This window comes from Colletotrichum karsti (assembly GCF_011947395.1).
Source record: "Colletotrichum karsti strain CkLH20 chromosome Unknown Scaffold39, whole genome shotgun sequence".
In the NCBI taxonomy this organism is placed as follows: domain Eukaryota; kingdom Fungi; phylum Ascomycota; class Sordariomycetes; order Glomerellales; family Glomerellaceae; genus Colletotrichum; species Colletotrichum karsti.
In genome coordinates this window covers 440,464-466,039 of record NW_024065939.1, presented here as the reverse complement: position 1 = coordinate 466,039, position 25,576 = coordinate 440,464, and the positions used below count along the sequence as shown (strand labels likewise).

The window sequence follows — 25,576 nt, the reverse complement described above, 5'->3', positions numbered from 1 at the left end:
GCAAATATGCATCAGCCACTCAGATCACACAAAACCCACAAGGCTGTCAGCCACAGTAATACGACATGCTAGCTGAGCTGAGCTGCTTATTTCTATTATATCTTCTCTTCGGCGGTGTAAAGGATATGTCTCACCTAGCTCAAGCAGCAGTGTCCCGTATAATTAGAGCGGCATGATGCGGTGGTTGCATATAGACTTGCGACGGTGGATGTTTCTATCATAGTAGTCCGGCACCTGAAATATTTCTGGCTGACGCTCGTTTGTGGTTACACAGGACATCGAGAGCTGTAAGACGACCAAGCATGTTCACATGACTTTGCACAAGCCAAGGTTACAGAGTGCGACTCCCGAGCTCACTTTTAGTTCACAGATAACTAGCATTGTAACATTATTGAAGGGTTATCAACATCTAAGCAGTCTCTGGGATCAAGTAAGCCAGGGGAAGCTTTAATTACCTTTTAATGCGGTGACTGAACCAAATTGTTATAACTGCATGTTTATATATACCATACGGGTAGTAAACTTTGAGATCAAACTTTGCCGTGTACGGTTCTTTGTCAGTCAGATATGAGAACCTTGACAGATGCACTTGAAAATACTTCATTTCCGCACCGAGCCGCAATTACAATCTTCTTCCCATCTTCTGTAACTTACCATCCTTTTCACCTCTGGGAGTCTATCTGAAGCAATGCCAGCATCAAACAACATCGAAGCCTTCGGCAAGGCAGGCCCACGGCGGATTATTGACGTTGTTCCTTCCTCACAGCCTACGGCCGCCACCTTTACAAAGGTTCCACGGGAAATACTTTTCATGATCACGGATCAACTGGCAGTCTGCTCACGTGTTGCAGTTTCGTTATGCTGCAAATCCTTCTTCACATCTATCTCTCCAACAGGCCAGATACCGAAGCTTAGCAAGGAGGATCATATCGCCCTTCTTTTGCTAATTGAGAAAGATTCTTTGGATCAGTTCTTGTGCTTCGGTTGCACGAAACTTCGGCGTTTTGATCCGGCGAACACCCACGACTGGAAAGCACAGCCCCATCCCTTATGCGGGACGGAGAGTGTGTGCCTTTCTGAGGAAGTCAGTATATCTCTCGCGGATTGGTACATTGAACATCGATATCCACGTCGTCGCTGGAAAACTTCAACTCCATTCGACCGCGGCATGTCATGTAGATCGATCAGCGTCCCTAGCGCTCTCGTATGGCGACCTCACCCACTTTCCTGCGAGGAGAATTGTGGACATAAGTGGCCAGAGATTACGTTTTCTCAAGCGCACCTGATCATGAACAGACATCTCTATGGACCTCCTTACGGATTTGCGCTTGAGACGTTACATAAGCGGTACGCTTTCACGAGGTTTCTTTCAACTAATGGTGATTCGCCGCGCGACCATTTTCCCGTTGCACGTCATCCAGAGTTCCCGTCTGGAAAGCGATATTCCTTGCGATCCCTGCCAAAGACTGAGCAACATCAAAAACATGAAAGCTCCGCCAGGCGACCAGACTCCGGAGACTCAGCAGTCCCTTGGAACTTCGTGCACACATATTCGGCCAAGATCATCGAAGACGAGCTTTTCCTCCACCGCTCCCACCATATCTCAGGGCCGCGGTGCTCAGTCGGGGAGCTCCTAGAACTGCTCGACAGTTTAGAGCTCCCCATCTGCCGACACATGTTTGCGATCCAGCCCAAGACGGGCGTCTGGCTGGCTGGGACGAGGTGCATCCCTTCCAGGCTTTGCGGACTGCGGCGCCAGCAGATTCCGAGACCTGCGACGGTTTTGACCGAGGAGAGGGAGCCTGTGTGACCTGCTACACCGACTACACCGTCAGCATCAATGCCAGCCGGAGAGAGGAAACATGGGACGTGGAGATCGTTACGTATCATAAGCTCGCCAGCTGCAGAACCCCCGACGATCGCATCTGGCAATGCCTGACGCAGAGATCGAATGCCGCGCCTCGCCGAAACGAATTCTATCGCGGATACTCCAGAATGGTAGAAGACAACATTGTCAAGTCTTGGAACGGTAAACCTCTTGACACATTCGAAGCTCTTTCTCCAACGGAAGTTACGGAATTGGAGAATAGTGACTGCGGCTACTGGTACGATCCCGTGTTGGCTTGCGCGTTTTTTGAAGGCGACCGCTGGGTGGAGTCGACCTCGTTTTAACCGTTGGCCTTCCTACGCCAGCGCCTCCCCCTTTGCTGATTGTCGCCACTCATCAACAGTTCTCACAGACAGGAGGCATCCAGGTCTGGGGCGATACACAGACCATCACGGATAGATACAGGCTGCAAGCGCACACCGAGGTAACATTGGTCGGGGCCCAGGAGGAAAGCTTGTGCATGGAGACCTCCTGAACCAACGTGATTCTTGACAATCTGGAAGTGAGAAGAAGCTGGCGATTGAGGATTTGGAATATTGTGCGGTGCTTCATCCTGATTCATGGTTAAGACATTGAGAATCACGTTCAACGCTTCGAGATAACATAATCAGTCTCAGACATTCTGAATCTTTGATACTTCATTCTCTGTAACTCGGTAGAAAGTATAACTATTGACAAATTTCAGTGACCTTTAGTTGAAAAACAAATACAGAGCTGAACATTCAATAGAAACAGCGTGCTGCTCATTCAGTACAGTGAAAGAGTCGTCCTCGTCGGAAAAGGTGTGAGTTCTACTGTGCGGCGAACTGCCACGGTGGGAGTGGAATTCGATATGCTACCTAGGCCAGCCAGTAAATGATTGGTGTCTCGATAATCCTTAGGTCGAAATTTTAACGATCCTACCGTGAGATGACTCGAGAAATGACAACGCAGTATGTACGGGAGCGAGCTTCGGTCGACGTCTTAAAACTCCGATCCCGGTCCCACCTTTCCCGGACCCGCGCCGGCAGGACATTCGGAGCTCGAAGAACGCAGCCAGGAAAGCAGAAAATCCCAAAACCGAACGGTCTATCCCTCTCCAAGCAAACGACTACAAAGCAGGTGTATATAGACAGACCAGTGTCTCGACTTTTGCACCATCCGAACTTTGGTTGGCGTTGAAACAAACACCGATTGCTAGGAATCAGCCTGCCACACGGGGAACCGGCCTATGGAACGGAACATACACTATCTGGGAACACACGCCCGCCTTGCTTAAGATATATCACCCAGATGGCGGTAAAGGTTGGACAGACCGTTGGGTTTCGGCACTCTCTTGGATGCCTGCCGCTCACCACCCACGCGTACTCCAGGGCATTCCAGTTGCCCGCGCGCGTTCCCTTTCCCTCCAAGATCCCGTAGTGACGGCAGATATGGCCTCGCCTCACTCAGACAGCGCAGGGATAACCGTAAAGTTCCGATGCCAACCCTTTTGTTGAGTTGGATCATATTCTTTCAGACACACACGCCAAGATGTCGAGCTCGGCCGACCCGGGCGACCTTGGAGCGGCGGATGACCCGGCCGCACCTGAGAGATGGAACAAACACAACATGCCTTCTCAACTATACAGCATCATTGCTATTCGACTACTTCACTTCACGCTCCTCCCTTTGGCTCTTCTACAGGCTTAACTTCAACCCCGTGCATTCCCCCGTTCTCATGAGTCTCGCCGCGTACTGAGTACCAGGACTATTGATGAGGGTTTTCATCACGGTTGACTCATTCTTTCTTCCCCCTTTCATAACTGTGGCTGTTTGGATTTACCATGTACTGTCATAGCTCCAGCTGTTTGATCAAGTTAGAATCATTACGCTTGACTTGCCAATTGCCGCTGAAGCTACGTGTTTCCTGATCCCCAAACTATCCTCCTGAGAGTTGTCAAACACAGCGAGCAGTAGGGGACGTCCTCTGCGACTTTTGCATATTATCACAAAGGAAAGTTCAAATGCCTATCTTAAACCCTCGCTAATCGGACTTCTGGAGATGTCCAGAATAGCAACTCTGGATATCGAGAATTCCACGTTGGATCCCGGAACAGCTTCCCACGTCTGAACAGATGAGGCCGCGCCATATGATTGCTCCAATGCCCATCGGTGTGGTGGTCAAGCACTTAGGAAGAGAGATGTGAAAACATACCTAATTGACGACAAAAGCAGACCTCGAAAATGCGTCAACTGGGTTGCCATATCACATCGGACATTTCTCTAGCCGCAGACAGAGACCGTGAGGAAACTTTAGCTCATATATCCTACCCACGCTACAGAAAAAAGGCCCAGACACCACGCCATGCCATCCCTCCCTCCCTTTCCTCCCCGCGTCACCGAAGAGCAAGGAACAATAAAGAGGCAGAGAGATGAGCGCTACAAAAAGGAGTACTCGAACAAAGACCGCGAGGCTGTGCTGCAGAATTTCTTTGGTATCCCTAAAAACAAGCAAATCGAAACACTAGATAAAATAACGGGCTGATATTCACGATATCCGGCCCTTCCCTGCCAACGCCGCAAGACCTCCCCCCATTTTACGCTTTCGGAAGAAGAAGAAGCCCCCTGGATAAGGTGTGAGGGGATGAGACGATGCCAATGATTTGAATTCCGAGACGTCTTTCTTAATCAAATGGCTCAGTGAGCGGCCCGGTGGCCGCCGGATGGAATGTACAAGACGGCGAAAAAGACGACACCCGCCAACACCGTGATGCTTTTCTGCTATGGGAAGATGAGGTGCTTGAAACAAAGTGTGCTTATGCAAGGAATCGCGGCGTTTACTCGTCGTCAAAAATCTCGTAGCAGTTTTGCAGGATCGTGTCTACAACCTTGATTTGCCAGCCCGCATCGGCAATGCTAGTGCTTGGATCAGTGCCCATGACGGTGGGACCGAAGATGACGGCGAGGTTGTGAGAGTTCATGCGGTTGATGTGCGAGTTCTCCATGACGCGGTGGAGGTGGAGGGTGAGGGACCGCAGAGTGGCATAGTTGGGATCGGGGAGGCTGTTGATGATGGCGTGAAGAGAGTCGCGACGGACAATGTCGTCATCGTGTTCTGAGGTTTGTTAGTAATGGAACTGGGCGCATCAGGAGCGGGTTGAGACTTACTAGCTGCCTCGATCAACTCGCTGTGGTGCTCCGTGGTGAGCAGCGGGTTGGGTAGATCGCGGCAGAACTGCTTCAACAGGCCAGTAACACTGTTGACGTCGTGGTAAAAGTTCTCCGGATTCCTGAAATCAAGTGCAGGGTTGCTCGAGTCGGTGTCGAACATGGTCTTCAGTTTGTTAATGTGCGCCAACGAGCCAGACTGGCGGTAGATGCCCTCCACGCCAAGTCCGTAGAGGTCCACTGCCTGAATACACTGATAAACGACCATAGGTACGGGCAGACCATCACGCTCGTATAGAAGCGGCAAGCTGAGTCCGAAGACGGGCCTCGCGGCAGTGGGCGCCGGAGCGGAAGGACCGGAGGCAAGGGGAGGAGATTGTCTGTTGTACGCCTGGTAGGGTCCCTGTGCGGGTGGCAGTCCTTGGGCGGGATGCGATTGCAAGGGATTGCCCTGCTGACGCTGTTGAGGAGGAGGCTGCTGGCCCGGGTACTGACTCTGAGGTGGCGGCGTCTGTTGCGGCTGAGGAGGAGGCGACTGGCTCTGCGAGGAGGTCTGGAACGGCAGGGCTCCGAGTTGCGGCGGGCCTTGAGAGGCGATGGTGCTACCGCCGCCATTGTATCTAGACTGCAGAACGCCCGAGTTGCGGTTGGCCTGGAACTGTTGCTGTTGGCTAGGCTGCTGGTTCAGCATGTTGCTGGTGCTGAAGCTGCGGCCATGCTGTTGAGGCTGGGGCGCAGACTGCTGCTGAGACGAGGGACGCTGTTGTTGAGAAGCCGGCATGCTGGGTGGTGCAAAGCTCGACGCAGGCTCGGCAGGAGGCGGTTGGAAGTTATTCGGCCTAGGAGGAGGCGGCATCTCCTGGGTCTGTCCGGCTGGAGGTCCTGCAAATTGACCTCCCGGCTTCACTGGGGGGACGTTCGACACCGAGGAGTTTGGTTGGTGGCCCATGTTTGGATTGCGAGGTGTTGCCAAAATGGGGTTCTTCTCGTACTTGATCTCGCTGTTCGGTGGCAGCTTCGAGTGGTGGGTCAGGAGAACTTCGTGCAGGTCCTTCTCGTTGTTGATAGCCATAACGGCCTCGCGGAGACTTCGGGGTCCTCCTCCGGAACCTGGTCCTTTGATCGGGCTAATACTAAGGCCGTTACTCAAAAGGAGCTTTTCGCTGAAGGACGCTGCGAGATTGTGAGCTTTGCATACATGACAGCGAACAAGGTGCCGGCAAAAAAGGGAGGCATCAAACTCTGGGGCAACCAATTCACGAGGAAGACGCAACTTACCGAATTTCTGCATTTGAAGAGCCAAGCCGGCGTCTGTGTCCCTGACCAAGTCTTGGAGGGCAGCAATGGCCTCCGGTCTCGTTCTCGCGATCAATTCCGCCTTCTCACTCTGCAACGTCTGGACCTTGGTCTGGTAGTCTTGGTCGGCAGCTTGTGCTTTGCGCAAAAGGTCCTCCTCGTGCTGAGGCCCAGACTTGGCCTTCAAGCTGAACATCTTGCCGCTGTTCCTGCTCGTATCACCGGTTCGCGCGCGGTCGTACTCCTCGGCGAGACCGTCGTACTTGGCCTTTGACTTGCGCATGGCAGCCTCCAGCTCTGCCACGCGGTGCTCGGCAGCCAAGCCGTTGGCCTTCCACCCTTTTCTGCTGCGCTCGGCCATGGCGGCCATCTCGATCAGGTCGTCGTGCATCTGGTGTAGTGATACGGCAAACTGAACGCCGTTCTCGGCCATGCGCTCGTGGATATACATCATCTCGGTGTAGGCCTGGGCGAAAGTGCCCTGCTTGTGTTCGGGCTGGTGCATGGTCTCCTGGCTCATGCGCGACAGCTTCTTGAGGGCTGACGCGTGGGTTTCTTCGATGTGGGATCGCTTCTTGAGGAAGAGGGCGAATTCCTTCGCGGAGGCGATGCTGGCCTTGAGCTGATTCAACATGGTCGAGACGCCAATGTCGGAGGAGAGGACTTCTTGCACCTGGCGCGAGATTTCCGGGTTGGGGGCGGATTTCGTGTCGGCAGCGGCGGAGACGGCGCCGTTCGCGGGGCCGGGTGCGCCATTCTGTGAGGTTTCTGTGTTTCCAAGCGACATGCTGCTCGTCCTATCGCGCTGCTCTTCGTTGGTGGAGGGTAGGTTGTCGTCGGAGGGGGAGCGGAGGTCGGCCATTATGAGGGATCGGGAGTCTTGCAACTCGGCGCAAATGGGACGATGTGGTGCTACGAGATTCGGGGCTCCAGTGGCGACGGCGGGAGGCTTGGATCGGGGACGGACTGTGCAAGGAAGTCCCGGGAAGTCGAGTGTCTCGAGGTTGGACGTGTGAGTTGTTCTCTGTGGCCTGTGATGGGTATCGCAGGCTGGCACTTGGTCGTCTGTGGAAGCAGGTTCCCGGACGTTGGCTCAGATGGCTCGTTGGGAATCTGTTGATGTGGAGAGGCAGGGGGTGAAACGGGGGAAATTCATGCGAAAGGTCGATGGCGAGTTCGCGGGAGGATGGGTCGTCCAATGTGACTCGCGGGACGGGGAAGAGATCGTGTGGAAGAAATGTGGCCTTGGAGACACGGATGTGCGCGACGGCGACAAGTAGTGGTGGTGGTGGTGTGCTGTGCGTCCAACAGCTGCGGTGACCGGGGAGCACGGAGGACGGAATACGACGGGAGGAGCGAAGACGAGGACGGACAATGTCGAGGGCGGGGGTTGGAGGGCCCCTAAGCCTAAGCAGAGAGGTCCTCGCAGCCAGACCGTAGACGTGGACCGGGGTGATGGGGTTTTGGTGTGGGTAAGCTGGAGGTACGTCAGGGTCCAACGATGCGATGTGTTGTCGTCCTCGACTCGGCTCGACTCGACGTTAAAGGTGGAAAACAAAAATAAAGAGAGAAAAAATAAGTTGATCTGGAAGCAGGATGGAATCGACAATGGAATGTCTCGGATTTTGGACGAGACGAGACCAGACTACTGTGCCTTAACTTTAGCGCATCCAAAGTTCAAGTTAGACGATGCAGGAAGCGGGAGGAACGAAGCTTGAGAGGAGCTCTCCAATTCCCTCTTGTCCAGGTGCTTGTTGAACTCAGAACAGGCCTGCAGGAGCCAAGACGGCGCGTCGGGAGGCAACTTGTCGCACGGCCTTGCAGATTTTGGATGTAGCTAATGATCGTGCAGCTGGCTGCTGTTGGGTAGGTATTAGCCACAATGCTTTCGTCATGTCTTCTTAGCAGGCGCGAACGGAATAAGAGCACTTTTGCGACGCGCGGATTCAGAGGCGAAGCACCGCCGAAGAATGCTGGTTTTCGCCGCAAGAGACACGTCAGATATGCTACCCAAGTCACGCCCAAACAGGATTGCGATGGGCAGTTCTGCTATCCTATTCGAGTCGCAGAAAACTATGAATAGCCCATCAACACCAAGATCGGACTCGGGGCCTGCGGGATACACATCCAAAATGAACTCGTTCTCTCTCCACTCTCCAGGCTAAAACAAATACTTACCCGCAGCACTAGAACGCGGCCCTCAAAAACCACAGACTCGCACCACTGCACTGCGACCCTTCGAGCCTAGCTTCCCTCAGTTGAGAGTTGGAAAGCACAGCCACCGCTGAAGAATGTCCAGCAACGTGGCATGTGCGTCGTTCTTCTATTCTTCTCTCCTGATTCTAGATTCCGTCCTCAAACCTGACCAAGGACCGGAATCTGAAGCACGGAACCTCTAAAAGCACACACAGACGATCAAATTGTCGCAACGAACTCCATCCCAAAGCTTCAACCTTCAGCCCAGTGACACGCTGCTCGCCGGTACCGTTCGCACCCGGCCACAGTTTAATTGCAATCGAGAGACCCCGAGTGGACACCCGGCCCGGGGCAGGCCTGCTTCTTATTCTCGTATTTCTCGTATTTCGACGTGGACTTGGCGCTCCCAATTCCATGAATGCTTCATTAGCACTCGATTGACTCGAGTGGACGCCAAATTCACAAGTCGACGAGCCTTGTGAATACCTACCGGTGCTCAACCCTTCAACATCCCAGCTCTCGAGCGCCTTCAGTTCCACAGTCACACAGATCTCGTTGAGACATCTGCCGTGCTACCCAACGCCGGCAACTTCGCATCTCATCGACCTACTCACCATGCAACCTCCCGTCAACTCGGCGAGCCGGTCTCCTCTCCCTTTTCTTTCTTGTCGTCCCAAAACCAGCCCCTCGACGTCGATCTTGGTCAAAGTGTATCATCCCGGCCCCTTGTCCCAGAAAACCGGCACCCACAAACCTCCACGTCCGTCCGTCTCTGTACTGTTATCTCCAACCACACTTTCAGACCTCAGCAGATACAGAATCTTGACTTCGTGACAAACTCACAGCTCGTCGACATAAGTTTTCTTGGCTTCCTTTTTTTAACCATCTGGCTACGGACTCCCCCCACCTGCTGACGACCCCGTTCATCCAGTCTAGCAATAACCCAGAATAGTCAGCAAAATGACAAGCTCACGCCCCCCGCCAACTCTAAAACATGAACCGAGCCCCGAACCAGAGTAGCAAGGGTTCAGAACCTCATCAACCTAAAAGAAACCCCTGCTCGGCCTGCAGCGTGCTCCAATATGCCGGGCGTTGATACCGATATCAAGCTTCTGTTATGTGATGACCACACAGTGAGTGATCGCACACCTCTCACCTAGGTGCATAATAAGAACGCCCAAGAAACCTTCCCGGACGCAGGGGACGATCCGAACGAAGCGGCCGGCTCGCATATCGTGAACCCAAACGCCCGTCATCGAGGCAGCCCACATTAATGCCGGGCATGACAGCCCGTCAACGTTTCACGTCTTATCTTCCCGCAAAGCCTTGGTGATGCATTGATCACGACGGCGGGGACGAGGACGGCTTTGGAGGATGGGCATCTGAACAATTATGAACAACAGCCGGCTCTCGCCGTGACTTCCGATTGATTCGTCTCCATCTAATCGTCTAGACCATGAGACGGCCAAGTCTCTCTCTACTATTCCACTTCTCTACAACGTGGTCCGGATTCTTGGCAGCTTCACAGGCGTCTTAACTACCCGCTCGTCTCCGCATTAACAAGCCAGCCCATCGTGACCTGAAGCCCATCTCTGATATCTCACCGGGGCGGCCAGTCTAGGCATCATGCCCCCTCCCATAGTCCACGCCAATCCCCTCACATCGCCCTAGTAAAACATCAAGTCCAGATGCCTCTTCTCGTCCGTGTACCTCTCCTTCAGCTCCTTGCGCGCGAGCCACCTCGCGAGCGGCATCATCGTGTCCTTCATGTCCATCACACCGCGCTTCTTCTGGTCAATGTGCGACGCGTCCACCACCACCCGCTGCACCTTGTCCAGGCACAGCGCCCCGTGGTCCGCCAGCTCCATCAGCCGCGCCGGCGTGCCCACCGCGATGCCCGTCCGCGTCGTCTGCAGGAACTTGACCTGCTCCTCGACCTTCATGTGTTTTGCAAACTGGTGGGGGGTGTCAGTTCTCGGGTGTGACAGTCGAGAGTAAAGGAGAAGAACTCACCAGCTTCGACACTGTGTTCTTCTTGTTCTGGAATCCCCGCAGAGCCCGCACGAGGTCCGCCGCCCGCAGGCCCGCGGCCGTGACGACGATGGTGTGCGGCGTGCCCTTCTTCTCCGGCGCCGTCGGCAGCTTCTCGGGCTTCTCGGCGAACTTCTCCAGGAAGGCAGGCAGGTTGGGCGTGGACCGCGGCTCCGTCCACGACGTAGTGTCCTTGATCGCGTTGGCTGTTTTCATCGTCAGCGGGGCCGTGTTCACAATGCTCCCCTCACAGACACTCAATTCCACCCTCAGTTCTTCCCATCATGTGAAGAAAAAGATGTGTGAGTGAGTCCGGCGCGGGACAGGGTGAGATGAAGAACAAAACTCACCTGAGATGGACAAATCCGAAACCTCGACGGGACTCAGCTCCGTCGCGAACCGCGTGAGCTTCTGCGCCGTGTAGTCCGCCAGCAGCTGGTTGTCCATGACGGCGAAGGCCTCGTTGATGCCCAGCTCCTCGTTCAGCAGGGTCTCGTCGACCTGGTACGGGGACGCCTTCTTCTTCTTCTTCGCCTTGCCGCCGTCCTGGTCGGGCGCCGCTCTCTTTTTTGAGTTGGACATGTTTTTTTTGGTCTTGGTGTTGCGAAACTCTTGGGTGACTTGGTGAGAGTAAATCGCAATCTTGGGCCTTGTGATTAAAAATTCTCGTCGCGCTATGTCGTCGGTGAAGATGTTGTAAGAGACTGGGATGTGTCGCCGCTGAGACGAAAAATTTCGTTCGCTGAGAGGAAAATTCCAGTTTCGCACGGTACAGCCCACCCGTTCAAGGCCCAAGCTTGGAGGAGCCTGCTTGATTTGACCGCCGCGACGTACAGTGCGAAGAATTGCACCGCTAAAGCGGCCAGTGACATCCATGGCCGACTAAACGATTGAACGACTTTCTCCAACCCATCAACCTCCTACCTGGGTAATGGCTTGTGTTGTCAAAATTTCGAAGTATTTCGTAGTGTTCATTTGAATTAGCCACTGAGTACTTTCGCTCTTTGGTTTCACCATCTTTTTAGTTATCTCAGATTTCTCTGGTGACTTTATTGTTACCGTCACGATTTGTCGTTGTCGTCGGTTCCATCCATGGATCGTTAATATCATCGGACTAGCCCAGTTGACATTCTACATGCCTATGCGCATCCTCGAGACCATCTCATACCCAGGCAAGACGAAGCATTTGGGCGCTCTCGTTCTTACTGATAAATAAAACAGGTTTCCTCTTTTGCAATGTGTGTTCAATGTCCTCTAAGTTGAGAGTAGCATGTACTATCAGCTGTGACTAGGCATATTGATCCTCTCAAAACACCAGCATCAACTGCTCAAACTAATGAAGACTCTCCTCTTTCTCATATAATATATCAGATCTACATTCGAATTGTACACAAGTATCGAAAATACCAAGCCAAACATCACTGTCACCACGACTAAAGGCCCTCCGCAACCTCACCCAAACACGCCCGATCATCACCCGGAACCGGCGTCCCCACCAGGCCGCCGAACAGGCCGCATGCACCGCACCGCGCCCCCACTCTCTCCCTCTGTCCCTTATCCCCCCACACCGAACCTCAGATAAGAGTTTTTTTTTTCCCCAGCAGCTGTCTCATGCCTGGTCAACATTTTCAAAATATTTTGGTTTTCGCAGCGTTTCCCAGACCGCGTTTCTAACCTTTTCTCCACAGCAACCCGCGACTCCAAGGTACACTACGTCGGGGTCTTTCAATTCAATTCAATTTGGAATTTATACATACGTTTTCATCCCCTTAATCACCAAAGCAAAAAAACGCAATGGCCTCCGCGGAACTCTCCTCCAAGAAGCGCAAGCGCGCCGCCGCCGAGGCCGCCGCGACAGACGACGCCGTCACGAAGAAGTCAAAGTCGGACAAGAAGGAGAAGAAGGAGAAGAAATCCAAAAAGTCCTCCGAACCCGAGACCACCATCCCCGCCCCGGCCGCGGAAGCAGACCACGACGAGTTCATCGCCCTCGAGGAATCCAAAAAGGACAAGAAGGAGCGCAAGCGCAAGGAGAAGGAGGCCCGCAAGGCTGCGGCCGCCGCTGAGACCGAAGAGGTGGTAGACACATCCGCGATGGATATCGACCCCCCGGTCGAGGAGAAGAAAGCCAAGAAGAGCAGTAAAAAGGCTGAGTCTGAAGCTGTGGAAGAGGAGGTGAAGGAGGACAAGAAGAAGAAGGAAAAGAAGGACAAGAAGGAGAAGAAGAAGGAGAAAAAGGCCAAGGAAGAGAAGGAGGAGACCAAGCCCGAGACGGCGACGGCGACGGCGACGACCGAGTCCGACAACAAGAAGGAGAAGAAGAAGGACAAAAAGTCCAAGAAGACCAAGGAGGAGCCCGCCGCCGCCCCCGAACCCGCCGCCGCGGAGGAAGAGGCGCCCGCGGAGGGTGGTAAGAGGGAGAAGTACATCGTCTTCGTCGGTGAGTCGCACCACGCCCTACGTAAACAACGTCCCGGCTCCCGCTCCGACTAACACCACCGCCCGCGCACAGGAAACCTCCCCTACACGGCGAACCAGGCCTCCATCAAGGAGCACTTCTCCGCCTACAAGCCGACGGCCGTCCGCTGCCTGCACAAGGACGGCAACCCCAACGTCTGCCGCGGCATCGCCTTCCTCGAGTTCTCCAACGGCTCCAACATGCGCACCTGCCTCGACAAGATGCACCACACCGAGTTCGACGACGGCCTGTCCGCCCCGCGCAGGGTCAACCTGGAGCTCTCGTACGTTCACCTCTGTTCCCCTCTGTCACTCCCCTCTCCCTTTTCTCGAACTCCCCGGTGGGAGAGGAGAGGAATCGCTACTGAAAAGAAACACACGTTGCTAACGCAAAAGTCTCCAGCGCCGGCGGTGGCGGCAAGAGCAAGTTCCGACAGGAAAAGATCAGGGCTCGCAACGAGCACCTCGACGAGAACCGCGCCAAGCGCATGCAGAAGGAGGACGAGTACAAGAAGCAGAGAGCCCAGGAGGGTGGCACCAACACCCAGCAGGATAGCATCCACCCGAGCCGTCTTGCCATGATGTACCAGTAGAAGGAGGAAAAAATTGGTGGTGATATATGTACGAGTGGAGTCTGCTCGCTCTTGAATACTCTGGCAGGGCAGGTACTTGTACACAGATTGTGGCCTGGTGGTAAATAATATGGTCACTGTGTCTCACAAGACGACGCGTTCGTCTTGCTGCAGCAAGTTCAAGGCCTCATTCTAGATACCCCAGGGCATTTGCAATGACAATCAATTCTTAAAAGGCGAAGCTCATTTCCCATCCTGACCCAGTGTCTAGTTCCTCCTGAAAAAAGAAGTTGTGTTTGTGAGAGTGAGTGCTATCTACAGAAAAGCTCGGGATATCCTTTGTTTGATGAGATGCAAAGCCTGCCTGCTACCAACGCTTCCACCCCAGTATTTGCGGAGCTCCCTTCACTCTGCTTAGTGCAAAGAGTTAAAGCAAGAGCAGCAAAAAGACGATTCGTCACCACACTACCACCTTGTCCGGTAGAAGCCATCTTGTCCATGACAAACGGAAGTAGGGTGAGGAATGTGTAATAGTTGGGGTTGCTGCCATCTTCGCAGGGTGTGCTTTGCTCGGCCGTTCAGTGGGGCGCTTCTGAAGAGATTTGGTTGTTCTGCCCAGTTGAGGGTGAGGCACGGGTGAGCAACATGGTTGAGCCCTGAAGGCCTGGTTGAAGATAGGTTTGTGTAATCCACCTCGATAACGCCGTTTACAATGTGAACCCGCAAAGCTCAAGTTCAAACGACGCGCTCACAAAATTGTGCACTTGGACTTCTTCTTCTGCTGGGGGACAGGCCTGGGGTTCAAGACCGCGCTGAAGATTGTTAGCTTAATTTGCGTTTGGAAACACCCATAGCTTCAAACGTACCGGATAGCCTCATCAAAAACGCTCTTCAGATTTCTCTGCGTCAGGGCAGAGCACTCCAGGTACTTGTGTGCCTTGATCTCCTTGGCGCAGATCAGAGCTTGGTCGTACGACACAGGCTCCATACGCTTTTGGCGGAGCGACTCGAGGGTGTTGGGGTCTTCTCTCAGATCGAGCTTGGTGCCAACGAGGATGATGGGAATGTTGGGGGCGTGGTGGTCGATCTCGGGGTACCACTGCGTATAATTAGTGCTGACCATCATGCGACAGGGCTGCAGGCCGCCATACCTTGGCCTTGACGTTGTCGAATGATGGCGGGCTGACGATGGAGAAGCAGATGAGGAAGACGTCGGTCTGGGGGTAAGAGAGCGGGCGCAGTCTGTCGTAATCTTCCTGACCAGCAGTATCCCACAGTCCCAGGCTAATCGGCTTTCCATCGACCATCACACTTGCGGAGTAGTTGTCGAAGCTAGTCCGAGAGTTAGACGATGTCGACAGTCACTTGCGATCGGGAAGGCTTACACGGTGGGGATGTACTCGCCGGGGAAGGCGTTCGTTGTGTAGGAAATGAGCAAACATGTCTGCGAGGTTCGTCAGTCGCGGTCCCAAGGGCGCCAGCGTGAATAGAGCTCACCTTTCCGACGGCACCGTCACCAGTAACCACGCACTGCAGAGCGCTTGTTAGCCTTGTGTCTCCTTTAGCGTCGATGTGATGCGCACCTTCAGCGACTGAACTCCTGGTTGAGCCATCTCTGCGATGCTTGTGAGAAGACGTAGATTGATTCCACGAGGATACTGAACGCGAATAGAGTTCGCGATCTAGGCAAGGCGGCGTCGAATTGGGAACGAATCCGAGATGGAAGGCGGCGAGGTCGAGTGTGACACAAGGCTGCTTGATGGAGGGACAGGGGAAAATGGTTGAATGTTTCTCTGCAGCGACGGCCCTCGGATATGCTTGGTCCTAGGTGCTGTGAAGTCGCAGATATGGGCGTGCGGTATAGGGTGGTTTGGTATAGCAGAGGTGTGGATGGTACGATGTGGGCAGCTCGTGCTGGCTGGCGAGGAGCGTGGTGTCGAACAGGGCGAAGGGGGATGGTTCAAGGTAGTTTGGTATCGGTCGAGTCTCGAGCGGTCTGTAGGCGATCGATACTCTGCGGCGGTCGGTCGGTGGGAAAAGGTGTGATGTCGATGTTGAGTAAGGTGTATGTGTGTGTGAACAGAGAGAGCAGAGGACTGCGCGGCAGTAGCAAAAGACAGTTGGGGAGTCTAAGCTCTGGTGGGTTCCCTGGACTGCATAAAGAGTCGAGGTCAGAAATGTTTTGACACAGCGGAAGGGATTGGTGCCGCAGGAGGTGAAGCTGAGAGGGTGATAACGGTACCCTGTATATCTAACCTTCTTCTCAGGCAAAGAAAGTGGGGATGGGGGCAATTGGGAAACCTGAGGGAAGGGAAGTGGAGGGGGTCGGGGTCGGGGTGGGCAGCGGTTTAGGTAGAGTCGCAGCGCGGTAGGGTCGTCGTAAGGTCCCGTCTGGTCTCTGGTGCTGGTGCTGGTCTGGTCTGGTTTTTTCTGCTGCGGTGCTCGTACCGTTTCTCACAGTACTTTGGGCCTGCGAGGACGAGTACGGATACTGAGTACCGCAATAGGTACAGAGAAGACTGGGCAGGCAAGAAAGACTCTGATCAGGCAGTGGAAGAGGATGGGCGGGCCAGGGGCAAACGGGACGGGGGGGTTGAAGATGGTGGGAGGAGGTGAGAAGTTGGAGAGAGAGAGGATAGGGCGCTTGACTTGACTAACCAGATGGGCACGGCGAGACGGTGAAAGGTGACAGCTGGGAAGAGGCAAACTTTCTGTCAGTTGCCCGAATATTGGAGATGTTAAACACGCGGTGGTTGAAGGAGAGGAAGGATGAGGAAGTTGGCGAGGGGAACAAAGACGATGAGAAACAGCGGCGAGAACAGACGCTTCGAGTGTGGATGGAAGGATGGCGGATGTAGCAGCTGTAGCAGCAGCAGCAGCAGCAGCACTGGTTGGAGCGGCGGTACGGGTACACCTCAGTATGTACTCAGGCAGGTCAGGCAGGTAGGTAGGTATGGGCAGGGTAAAGGCAAGGCGAGGCAGGCAAAGGGAACAGGAGGGCCAGGTAAGGTACTCTGCGTTCCTCTCAAAGTACCTACCTACTTGCCGGCACGAGGCAAAGGATGGCACGTACCGGTCTGCGGTCTGCGAAGCGATGCGCGGCGACGCGATGCGCTGCAGCGAGGTGCCTTGCGGTATGGTGACAGCAAGGAGCTCCTTGCTGCAACAGTTTCGGCGTCAACGTTTTATCCCAATGGGAGAGAAGAGACGGCGGCGGCGGCAAACAACGGAGTCGACGAATGTTGTGTTTGGTGGGTGGCCTCGTTGGGAGGATGACTTTTTAGAAGGAAATCTGGATCTGTCCAGACAATGGACTTTGGTGGTGCACAAGGCGAGACGAGGCGAGGCGAAGATGAGACCAGCGGCGCTGCTGATGACTGTCCAGTTGCTGCACGGCACTGGCCTTTCTGCTGGTGCTGGTGCTGGTGCTTGGGTGCTTGAGCCTTGGAGGAACTTGGGACTGCGAGGAGACTGGCTCGATTGGTGATAAAGATCCGGCAGTAATAGGGAGGTAGAGTGAAGTATTCAGCGTCACGGTGTGGGTGTTAGTGTGGGTGTTGATGTTCGGAGGGTGGATTTGGATTGTGGTTCTGTGGATGCCGATAGTGGAAAGTGTGGACCTCGAAAGAGGTTCTCGACGGTGGCGCGAGGACTGAAGAAAGTGCCGAATAAACAAAACCCAAGTGGCTTCCAATCGCGTCTGTTTGCTGGTACTGGCACCTCGATTTTTAGATGTTCAATGATAAAGTGAAGGCTGGAGAGACGGATTTCAAGGCAAGAGTAAGAAGGCGAGAGGCTGGTGCTGGTGGCCCGTGAGGTCTCGTTGCCGTTGATTGGCGGGTGGTGCTTGGTGTTTAAAGAGCAGGAGGAAAGGTACTTAGCGGTACGTACAGGTACACCTCCAGACGCTGGCCACTCAAATTTGACGATGATGCTGATGATGCTGTAAGGAACCTAACCTTAGCTTGGTAGCGCCGGATATGAAGGGGGAACGACTGGCGTCTAACTTCTAGATGCCAGGACTACGGATACAGCGAATCACGGTCAGAATGGCCATTCTGTGTAATTGACTGGCTGATGAGTATCGATGCCTTCAACCAGCGAAATTCTATAAAATAGACCGCTCTTGCCGCTGCCATAACGCCTTGGAACTTGAAGAACAGATTCGACCAACTCAACGAAGGCTGTGATTGGCCGCAAGTCAACGACGGCTAACATGGAATGAACAAACGCTATGAACGGCGTGATTCGGAGATTTTGAGAGAATGACGGAACGCTCCTGACGTCTGACGTCGAGGCAAGAGCGTCTGGCGTCTGTGTGTCCATCCATCCATCATGGCCTTCCAACAATTCTCGAAAGCTGTCCGATGATGAACAACCCGAGAGAAGAACTCTGCTGTTCATCAGACCAAAGTGTGTATTCAAGGTTCCAGTTTACCTCTCGCATTTTGCGTTGTGTTAGGAGATTCATGTGCGATGATGTAAGCCGGCAGTGACAGACGCCATGTGGTGAAGATGTGGCTGAAGTATTCGTACCTCACCTTCAGTATCCAACTCCTCAACTCTGAGCATCAAAATGGTCGGCGATATCTTGCGCACAGAAAGCCTTGATCCCTGAAAGTCCCCCATCCATCTTCACTCCCGTTCGCCTGCCAGCGGCCAGTCACCCGCCAGCATCCAGCATCCAGCATCGGCACCAGCACCAGCACCAGGGCAGTTCTTCGGGGCACTTGAAATCGGGGCGGACCACCGTTTCTGGGAGGCACGGGGAGGGGGGTCCCTTCCTTTTTTGCTGAACAGGGACAGCGAGTGCCAGGGAGGCCAGGCCCTGATAAGTGGGCCAATAGCCGAATTCGGAATGGCTCCGGCCCGTCCATCGAACTGGTCGATTTTACGAAACTTGCGAGGGGCTGGACCCGATAACTGCCAATCGCGGCAACCGTAGTAGAAACATGTTAGCGCCTGTATCTTTTCCAATGTTCTTCTTCCTCTCACTTCTCTTGCCGGCATCAGCTTCACCATCTGCACCATCGTCACCCAAGTTTCTGATGAGTCGGGTCTCCTTTGTTTCTTGTCAGGTCTCCTTCTCCAGTCCACCACAACCACCCACCACCACCAATACCAGTCACCACCACCATCACAACGAAACCAAGTCTCGTCTCTTCTTCCAACCACTGGGATGGAGGGGAAGAAACGTCCGTTCCCACTCGCCGCCCGCTCGCCTGCTCGCCCCAGACTCTCTGCGCAGTGCGCACTGAGTTCAGGCGCCACTTGACGCACCTCTTGTTACAATCTGTTGCGCTGCCTTCGATGGAACATCCGAGGAACGTTTTGAACCTCCTTCTTCTCGCCTTCCAACCCGTCTTCTTCGCCATCCTCCGTTCCAAGGGGTGCCCCCGTCACATTTCAACCGCCCACTCCAAAACCAGCCCAGCACCTCTCGCATCCGCCCATCTTCATCTTGCACCGCAACACGCGAGAGCAGTGCTCCGCAGCCCTGAGATTGACGAGCCAAAGGCGGAAATGGAAGACGCCTGGTCTGATTTGTTGCGACTTGCAACGGCCCATGACTTTATTGATTCCAACCGCCGACTAGCCCACATATTCGCCTTACATGCCTCAACCTTGACCTGCCAATCGGCACGGATATTGAGTCTTTTCCATCTAGCATCCCGGTCACCAATTCCCTCACTACCACCTGAGCCGTTGACTCCTGTCGTTGCTCTTCAGCCCTGGCCATCCACATGAGCCGCCTTCGGAGTCTATCCGGCTGGCGTCAACCACACCTTATTGATGCCCTTTTTTGCTGTCAACCCGTCCTATGTTTCCTCCTTGAACTCCTGTCAAGTCAAACAACACTCCTCAGATCATCGGTCTGCTTGGCGGCAGTGTTCCCTAACCATCAAAGTCACGACGTTGCCCCCGGCCTGGAGAGCACCGCCTGGGTCCGTCATGGAACATAAGGAACCAGGCCGGGTGTTTCCACGAAACATCCAGAGGTCTCATCCGTTTCTTTCGTCTTCGAGCCGAACCAATTCGTTGCACCCCGCACAGATCACTTTCTCACATGTAACCACACCCGTTTCCTCATGCGCCTGATTACGCATGCAGCATCACGGACGTCGTCACCTTACCATGGCTTGAATGAGAAATGCAAGGCATTATCGGTCTTGCAGCCAGGCTCGCTGACTGTCACCTTTTTTCGACATGCTTAGCGTTCCCATGCTTGCATTGAACGATTCGACATGACTTGTAAATTGTCGTTCAGAATTTGAGGAACGACCGACATTCTGATTTCACCAGTTCTAGTGTCCTCGCGGCTGTTACTTGCACTCGTCCACAAGCTTCACATACTGTGCTGCTACTTCCTTCACTACGTCTTCGCAGTTCTCATATTGTCGTCCAAGCAATTCCTCGCCCTCGGATTCATCCGTGGGGATGCTCACCACCAGCTGTTTACTGTCCTCGCGGAAGACGCCGTTTGCGAACGCCTCAGGAAAATGCTTCTTCGCAAAGTCCCTAGCTTCCTCGAATGCAATATGTTTTGAGAGGATGAACGACTTTCCACCAGGGACCGACGGAGACAAAGCACGAATATGCGCGTCCACCACGTCCTGAACGGAGACGTAGCCCGTGTTGATGGTCCAATCAAACTTGTTGCCTCTCAAAAGTTCAAGCAGCACGCCGTTGGAGCCCGACAGCAGAGCTTCCGGTGTTGTGGCGAGCTCCTCGCGACCAAAGATCCAGGCCGGCATGATGGAAATGAGGTCAAAGGCCGGTTTGTGCTCCCTCATCCACCTCTCCGACGCTTCGAGCGCGGCGGTCTTGCTGGCGCTGTAAGCGTCTTCATATGGGGCAACCGGCCAAGGTAGTCGGGACTCGCCGGTGAAGGCCGGCCGGTCCAGCCCCTCTCCCCGGAAGCACGACCTCGGCATGATGGCGACGATGGAGCTCGTGACGACGATCCGCTCGACCGTGTCACCGGCGTGGGCTGCCGCGCTTTCGAGCATCCCCACTACGCCCTGGACGGCCGGGTTGACGTAGATTTCATCATCGGTTCCCTGACGCCCATCGGGGCGTAGCTTGACCACAGGCGACGCGCAGTGGATGATGTACTTGACGCCTTTGACGGCCTCGTCGTATGCGTTCGGGACGGTTATGTCGTGGACGATGACCCAGGCCAGCTGCTCCTCGGACGGCTGTATACTCCGGAGGCTCGGGGATGCCATGATTTTGTCCCGGCCCGACTCGGACCTCACGGCGCACCGGACGCGGAAGCCGGATTCGAGAAGGGTGACGAGCGCCCTGGAACCGACGAAGCCGGTCGCTCCGGTCAAAAGTATGAGATCGTTGACCATCGTGCTTTGGTTGCATTAACTTTGTGGGCTGCTCGCGGTCCTCCCGCTTCGAACCAGGTTGGTCTTGAGTGATGCTTTATCATCACCCCATCTCGACGTTCCCTTCTCTTCAAATGACGAATTTCCCCGCCATACTGTACCGAGGCCAAGACTTCACCTCACCGTCAGCCGGGCCCGAGGGACGGGCTTATGACAAAATCCGGCCATTCAAATCTCACCGGCACAGCATCTGATTTCTAAGCTCCAACACATTGAGCATCTGGACCAGAGATATGTGAGTGGTATTTGTAAGAAACCCGACATAACGTTGGTGAGAGTGATCTCGATCTGCAGCGAAGGAGCCAGAGATTCTGCAGTACGCCGCAGAGGACTTACACCAGTGATCCTAAAGTCCGAGTCTTCAGAACGGACGAGCGGGCGGGCTTACCGCTAAGTCCGGGAACGTGATGAATCCTCTCCTCGATTATTGTTTTCTCCCGTCGACAGTTCCCTGTTTTCGCAAGCAGATTTTGCAATCCACGAAAATTCTGTAATATGGGGCGGTTAGTAGACTATTGATCGCGCGTCAAGTATCACGGCGGGATAGTATACTAGAGTTTCGGGTAGTATTCTTAGCTTAGGCGGTCCCGGTAGGGCTGAAATGATGGCTCACCCGCATCGGCGTCTCCAGGATGATTTCCAAGAAAACGAGAACGAGATCGCAATTATGTGCCCGATGGCTCCTACTTTGGGATATCGGACGTTGAAACAACGGCCCTCAACTGAGTTCGGCCAGTAGAAAGAACAGTAGCTCAGAATGGCAGCGGAACCTCCACGTTCGATCATGAATGCCGGAAGATCTTCATATTGTACACGGCTCACGAATTCCTGCCGATTGCCCGGTTATTGTGGGTATCCCGGCCGTATCGTGCTTTCGCATTGTCTTGTCGTGAACGTCACCACCCAAACATTCGCTTTCACCGCGACAACACTCTTGAAGATAACTAGTCAGAACGACAGCCGAAAACGTTCCCACAAGGACGGGTCTTCCTTCGGCTGAGAGGGAGCAACAGCAGCCCATCGAGTCAGATTCGCCCCTCGTTTTCGGATTCCCCGAGTTGAGAAGGAAGCAACCTCCCGATTTCATTCTAGAAGCACAATCCTACCCCGATTGAGTTTTGACGCAACGAACCTCACCAAGCCCTTAGTCATGGATAGAGTTCTCGGCGCCCCGGACAACAGAAGCCCGGCACCGCCGCTGGTGGTTGCCGGTGGTGGGGCCGGATGTCGAGGCCCGTGCGCACCCTGCTTGTTTGACGACATCCCATCACCGAGAGTGCAGGCAACGCGTCGAACCAAGCTATTTCGGTCGCGTCTTCTGTTGCCCTCGGTCGGCCGCGGGGAGCATCTCCCACAACACCCAACCAACTATTGCCCACCTCACCGGACGCCGGACGACGTCTCAATTCTTCAGCCACACGTGCCTCGAGTGTGCGCATTGAACGACTCATGCGGTGCTGATCTCAGCGCACCCTCATCGCGGTAGATTGAGCGCCGTCGCAACACCCTCAAAGTCTGCGACAGCTCGTCGCAACAAACACACACACATACCATGTCCTTCAACACACCCAACGCCCGCGGCGGCTCCTTCCTCGACGATGACGACCCCCTCTTCTCCTCCGCCATAATGGACACCACAACCCGCAACATCACGGCCTCCGCCCGCACACCCACCGCCCGCCTCCGCACCATCGACCCCCCCTCCTCCGCCTCCGCCCTCCAGACCCCCTCGAACCCCCCGCCCTTCCGCAGCTCCCTCCGCAGCTCCGCCTACCGGAACCCGGCCACGCCGGGCCTGTCGGCCTCCGTCCGGCGCAGCATGGCCGCCACGACGCCCCACGCCCGCGCCGCCTTCCGAACCCTCGACCAGCGCCGCGCCGCGGCCCTCACCCCCGGCGGCAAGAAGCGCAGGGAGAGCATCCGGCCCAGGAGAGAGTCTCTGCACGGCGTCCTGGGCCAGCTGAGCAGGCTGGTGAAACACGGCACCGAGCCGATCCCGTCGTCTTCCTCGCCTAGCGACGGGGGGAGAGACGGCACGACGTCGCGCCTGCCGATCAGGAACCGGAGGAGTATGTACGACGATGACGATGACGACGACGAGCTGCCTATCGACCGGCCCGAGTTGACGCTGCCGCTCGACGCCGACGACGACGACGATCTTGTCCCGCCTAGGTTGTCGGACATGAACGACGAGAACGCGACGATCGAGTTCCCCAGGCGTCAGGAGCAGCCTAGTCGGTACTCCATGGGTGGCGAGCGGTTGAGCGAGTTCAGGGGTCCCGTGGATTTCGGCGCGGATGATGACGATGACGAGGGTGGGTTCGACCCGGGCTTCGCGGACTTCGACGAGGATGGGAGGGAGAGACAGAGGAGCTTAGACAGGTGAGTTCTCCTTGATCTAAGCTAGGGGGCGTCAAGGCTGACTTTTCACAGAATCGAGGAAGACGTCGCGCGACGAGAGACGCTCGCGTCCGCGAGAGAGAGCGACTTCGGGTTCCAGGTGCCCACCGACGCGGACCAGACGACGTTCATGATGGCCGTCGAGGGGCAGAGCTCGCCGGCGCGGCCGCTGCCCGAGATGACGGACGAGCAGCCGTCGCTTAGGATCGAGCCGCTGCCCGCGCCGGTCGATTTCGACGACATGGGCCCGGCCTACGACCTTCGCAGCTCGAGCCCGGAGGACTACGGTCCGCCGCAGCACGACGACGTGATGGACCTCGCGGGGGCGGACGCGGACGCCACGGCCGAGGAGGAGGAAGACGCCACCGCGCACGCGGAGCAGAGGCCGCGCAAGACGTCCAAGAAGGGCTTGAAGCTGTCGAAATACGGCACCGAGTACCCCTCGCTCCCGCCCGCCGTCGTGAAGAGGCTGGCTGGGACGTTTGCCAAGGGGAGCGGGATCACCAAGACGAAGATCAGCCCCGAGGTCATGGAGGAGCTCCAGCGCGCTTCGGATTGGTTCTTTGAGCAGCTGGGAGACGACCTCGCGGCGTATGCGAAGCATGCCAAACGGAAAACCATTGACGAGAGCGATATGCTCACGCTCATGAGAAGGTGAGTTCTTCCCTCGTGTTTGTCTAAAGGGGCCCTAATCTTGGGTATCGACGATATTTCACGGATTGTACACAGTATGTGCCTCTAACATCTACTCTTACAGACAACGCCAGACCAACTCGACGACCACGCCCTTCTCCTTGGCGCAGAGACATTTACCCCGGGAGCTGTTGCAGGAGATGAGAATGCCCAAGCCGCCCAAGGTCGCGCAGCCGAAAAAGAAGCGCCGCGTGACCAGGGACGGCGAGGAGGAAGTCACTTGAAGTCGGATGAGGGGTGAACCACGCGGCTGCAGTATGACAGCCGGTTTCTACCAATGCTTATTCATGCGCACCCGCCGCGAAACGTCGGACGGGGGCTTCTTCACGACCATCCACAGCATGATTGATGTCGCGAACGCAAGGCCGTACCTATGATTAACGTCAGCATTACACCTAGGAAGAGACGGAAAGGGGAGGGGCAGGTGGGGAGGGGAACGTACCATGTGAAGATGTACTGGGCGTGGTTGTTACGCAGGTTCACCTCCGCAGCCCTGCCGATAGGAATACCCCTGGACTTGAGGTCCATAATACGGAAGAACTCGTGGTCTGCGAGACGTCAGCATCATGTACATTACAGATCATATCAGGGGACACCTGCGCGAAAGACGCAAGAAACGTACCCACAGTAGCCTCAATCCAAACCGGCTGGCTCCCCGTAAGCTCCGCCATCTGGTGCACGTCAGGGAAGAAGAACTCCCACCGATCCGGCCTGTTCTCCGGCGTGAACATGTTCTTCTTCCACGGCTCCCTCAACAGTCCCTCCACCGTGACCTCGCCCGTCGGCAACCCGTGCGGCCTCCTCCTCTGGTCCGCCATCTCCTTGCTGATCCACCCGCGGTTCACCAGCACCGTCGTGCCCTCGCCGCCCTCGCGCTCCAGCGGCGTGACCACCATGTAGCCCTGCTCGCCCTCCCACATGCGCGGGCCGATCAGCATCTCCTTGTCGTGGCGGAAGCGGCCGGTGGCGTAGACGCGGCGGTAGTCGAACTCGTGGACGGCCTCCGGGTCGATGCGCGGCGGGAGCGGGAGCGGGTCGCGGACGAGCCGGTCCTCGTATTTCGCGATCAGTCTCGTCTTCCAGTCCAGGCGCTGCACCTGCCACGTCCCGAGCGCGAAGGCCGTCACGGGGATGAGGGCGAGGAGGATCAGGCCGGGCCCGTGTCGGCGGCCGGTGCGGACGAGGTCCGGGGGGTTGTCGACGATGGAGTGGAAGTCGGGAGGGGGTTCGGAGGCGAGGGGGCGAGGGGTCGTGTGGAATGGGCGGGAGGTTGTATTGCAGGAGGAGAGGATGCGAGCTCGCGGTTGTGAGGTTGTTAAGCGGGCGATTGGGGCTAGGCGGGAGAGCTGTGTTGGGCAGCGCGGGGCCCTGAGGAGGGCTCGTGGTAATGGTGGTGGCATTGTGTGTGGTTCTTTTCTGCGATTCGCAGCTCCTGGCTGGGAATTGGTGGTTGGGAGGTAGCTTGTTCAAAAGCTCTCGCGAGCTGTCGGGGATCGGGAGGATGAGGTCAGGAACTG

The 25,576-nt window shown here is 55.5% G+C and overlaps 7 protein-coding genes across 7 annotated transcripts; 2 read left to right on the top strand and 5 right to left on the bottom strand.

The window, feature by feature from the left end:
- Positions 1 to 4,686: 4,686 nt before the first annotated feature.
- Positions 4,687 to 7,175, bottom strand: CkaCkLH20_10349 (rho GTPase activator; the record flags this gene model as incomplete). The annotated part of the gene is made up of 3 exons (XM_038893063.1): positions 4,687 to 4,964; positions 5,018 to 6,190; positions 6,296 to 7,175. 3 exons carry the CDS (start codon positions 7,173 to 7,175, stop codon positions 4,687 to 4,689), a joined length of 2,331 nt encoding a protein of 776 aa, XP_038741718.1.
- Positions 7,176 to 10,176: 3,001 nt separating this feature from the next.
- CkaCkLH20_10348 (uncharacterized protein) lies at positions 10,177 to 11,122 on the bottom strand (the record flags this gene model as incomplete). The annotated part of the gene is made up of 3 exons (XM_038893062.1): positions 10,177 to 10,464; positions 10,523 to 10,746; positions 10,891 to 11,122. 3 exons carry the CDS (start codon positions 11,120 to 11,122, stop codon positions 10,177 to 10,179), a joined length of 744 nt encoding a protein of 247 aa, XP_038741717.1.
- Positions 11,123 to 12,334: 1,212 nt separating this feature from the next.
- CkaCkLH20_10347 (putative RNA recognition domain-containing protein) lies at positions 12,335 to 13,590 on the top strand (the record flags this gene model as incomplete). The annotated part of the gene is made up of 3 exons (XM_038893061.1): positions 12,335 to 12,980; positions 13,053 to 13,281; positions 13,401 to 13,590. 3 exons carry the CDS (start codon positions 12,335 to 12,337, stop codon positions 13,588 to 13,590), a joined length of 1,065 nt encoding a protein of 354 aa, XP_038741716.1.
- Positions 13,591 to 14,317: 727 nt separating this feature from the next.
- Positions 14,318 to 15,182, bottom strand: CkaCkLH20_10346 (uncharacterized protein; the record flags this gene model as incomplete). The annotated part of the gene is made up of 6 exons (XM_038893060.1): positions 14,318 to 14,381; positions 14,436 to 14,668; positions 14,721 to 14,901; positions 14,955 to 15,013; positions 15,067 to 15,099; positions 15,153 to 15,182. The coding sequence occupies 6 exons, from the start codon at positions 15,180 to 15,182 to the stop codon at positions 14,318 to 14,320; spliced, it is 600 nt and encodes a 199-aa protein (XP_038741715.1).
- A 4,710-nt stretch (positions 15,183 to 19,892) lies between these two features.
- Positions 19,893 to 20,927, bottom strand: CkaCkLH20_10345 (3-beta hydroxysteroid dehydrogenase; the record flags this gene model as incomplete). Its single annotated transcript, XM_038893059.1, has 1 exon — positions 19,893 to 20,927. One exon carries the CDS (start codon positions 20,925 to 20,927, stop codon positions 19,893 to 19,895), a length of 1,035 nt encoding a protein of 344 aa, XP_038741714.1.
- A 1,591-nt stretch (positions 20,928 to 22,518) lies between these two features.
- On the top strand, positions 22,519 to 24,283 carry CkaCkLH20_10344 (uncharacterized protein; the record flags this gene model as incomplete). Its single annotated transcript, XM_038893058.1, has 3 exons — positions 22,519 to 23,348; positions 23,400 to 24,020; positions 24,124 to 24,283. The coding sequence occupies 3 exons, from the start codon at positions 22,519 to 22,521 to the stop codon at positions 24,281 to 24,283; spliced, it is 1,611 nt and encodes a 536-aa protein (XP_038741713.1).
- A 47-nt stretch (positions 24,284 to 24,330) lies between these two features.
- CkaCkLH20_10343 (uncharacterized protein) lies at positions 24,331 to 25,459 on the bottom strand (the record flags this gene model as incomplete). The annotated part of the gene is made up of 3 exons (XM_038893057.1): positions 24,331 to 24,430; positions 24,502 to 24,607; positions 24,682 to 25,459. The coding sequence occupies 3 exons, from the start codon at positions 25,457 to 25,459 to the stop codon at positions 24,331 to 24,333; spliced, it is 984 nt and encodes a 327-aa protein (XP_038741712.1).
- Positions 25,460 to 25,576: the final 117 nt, after the last annotated feature.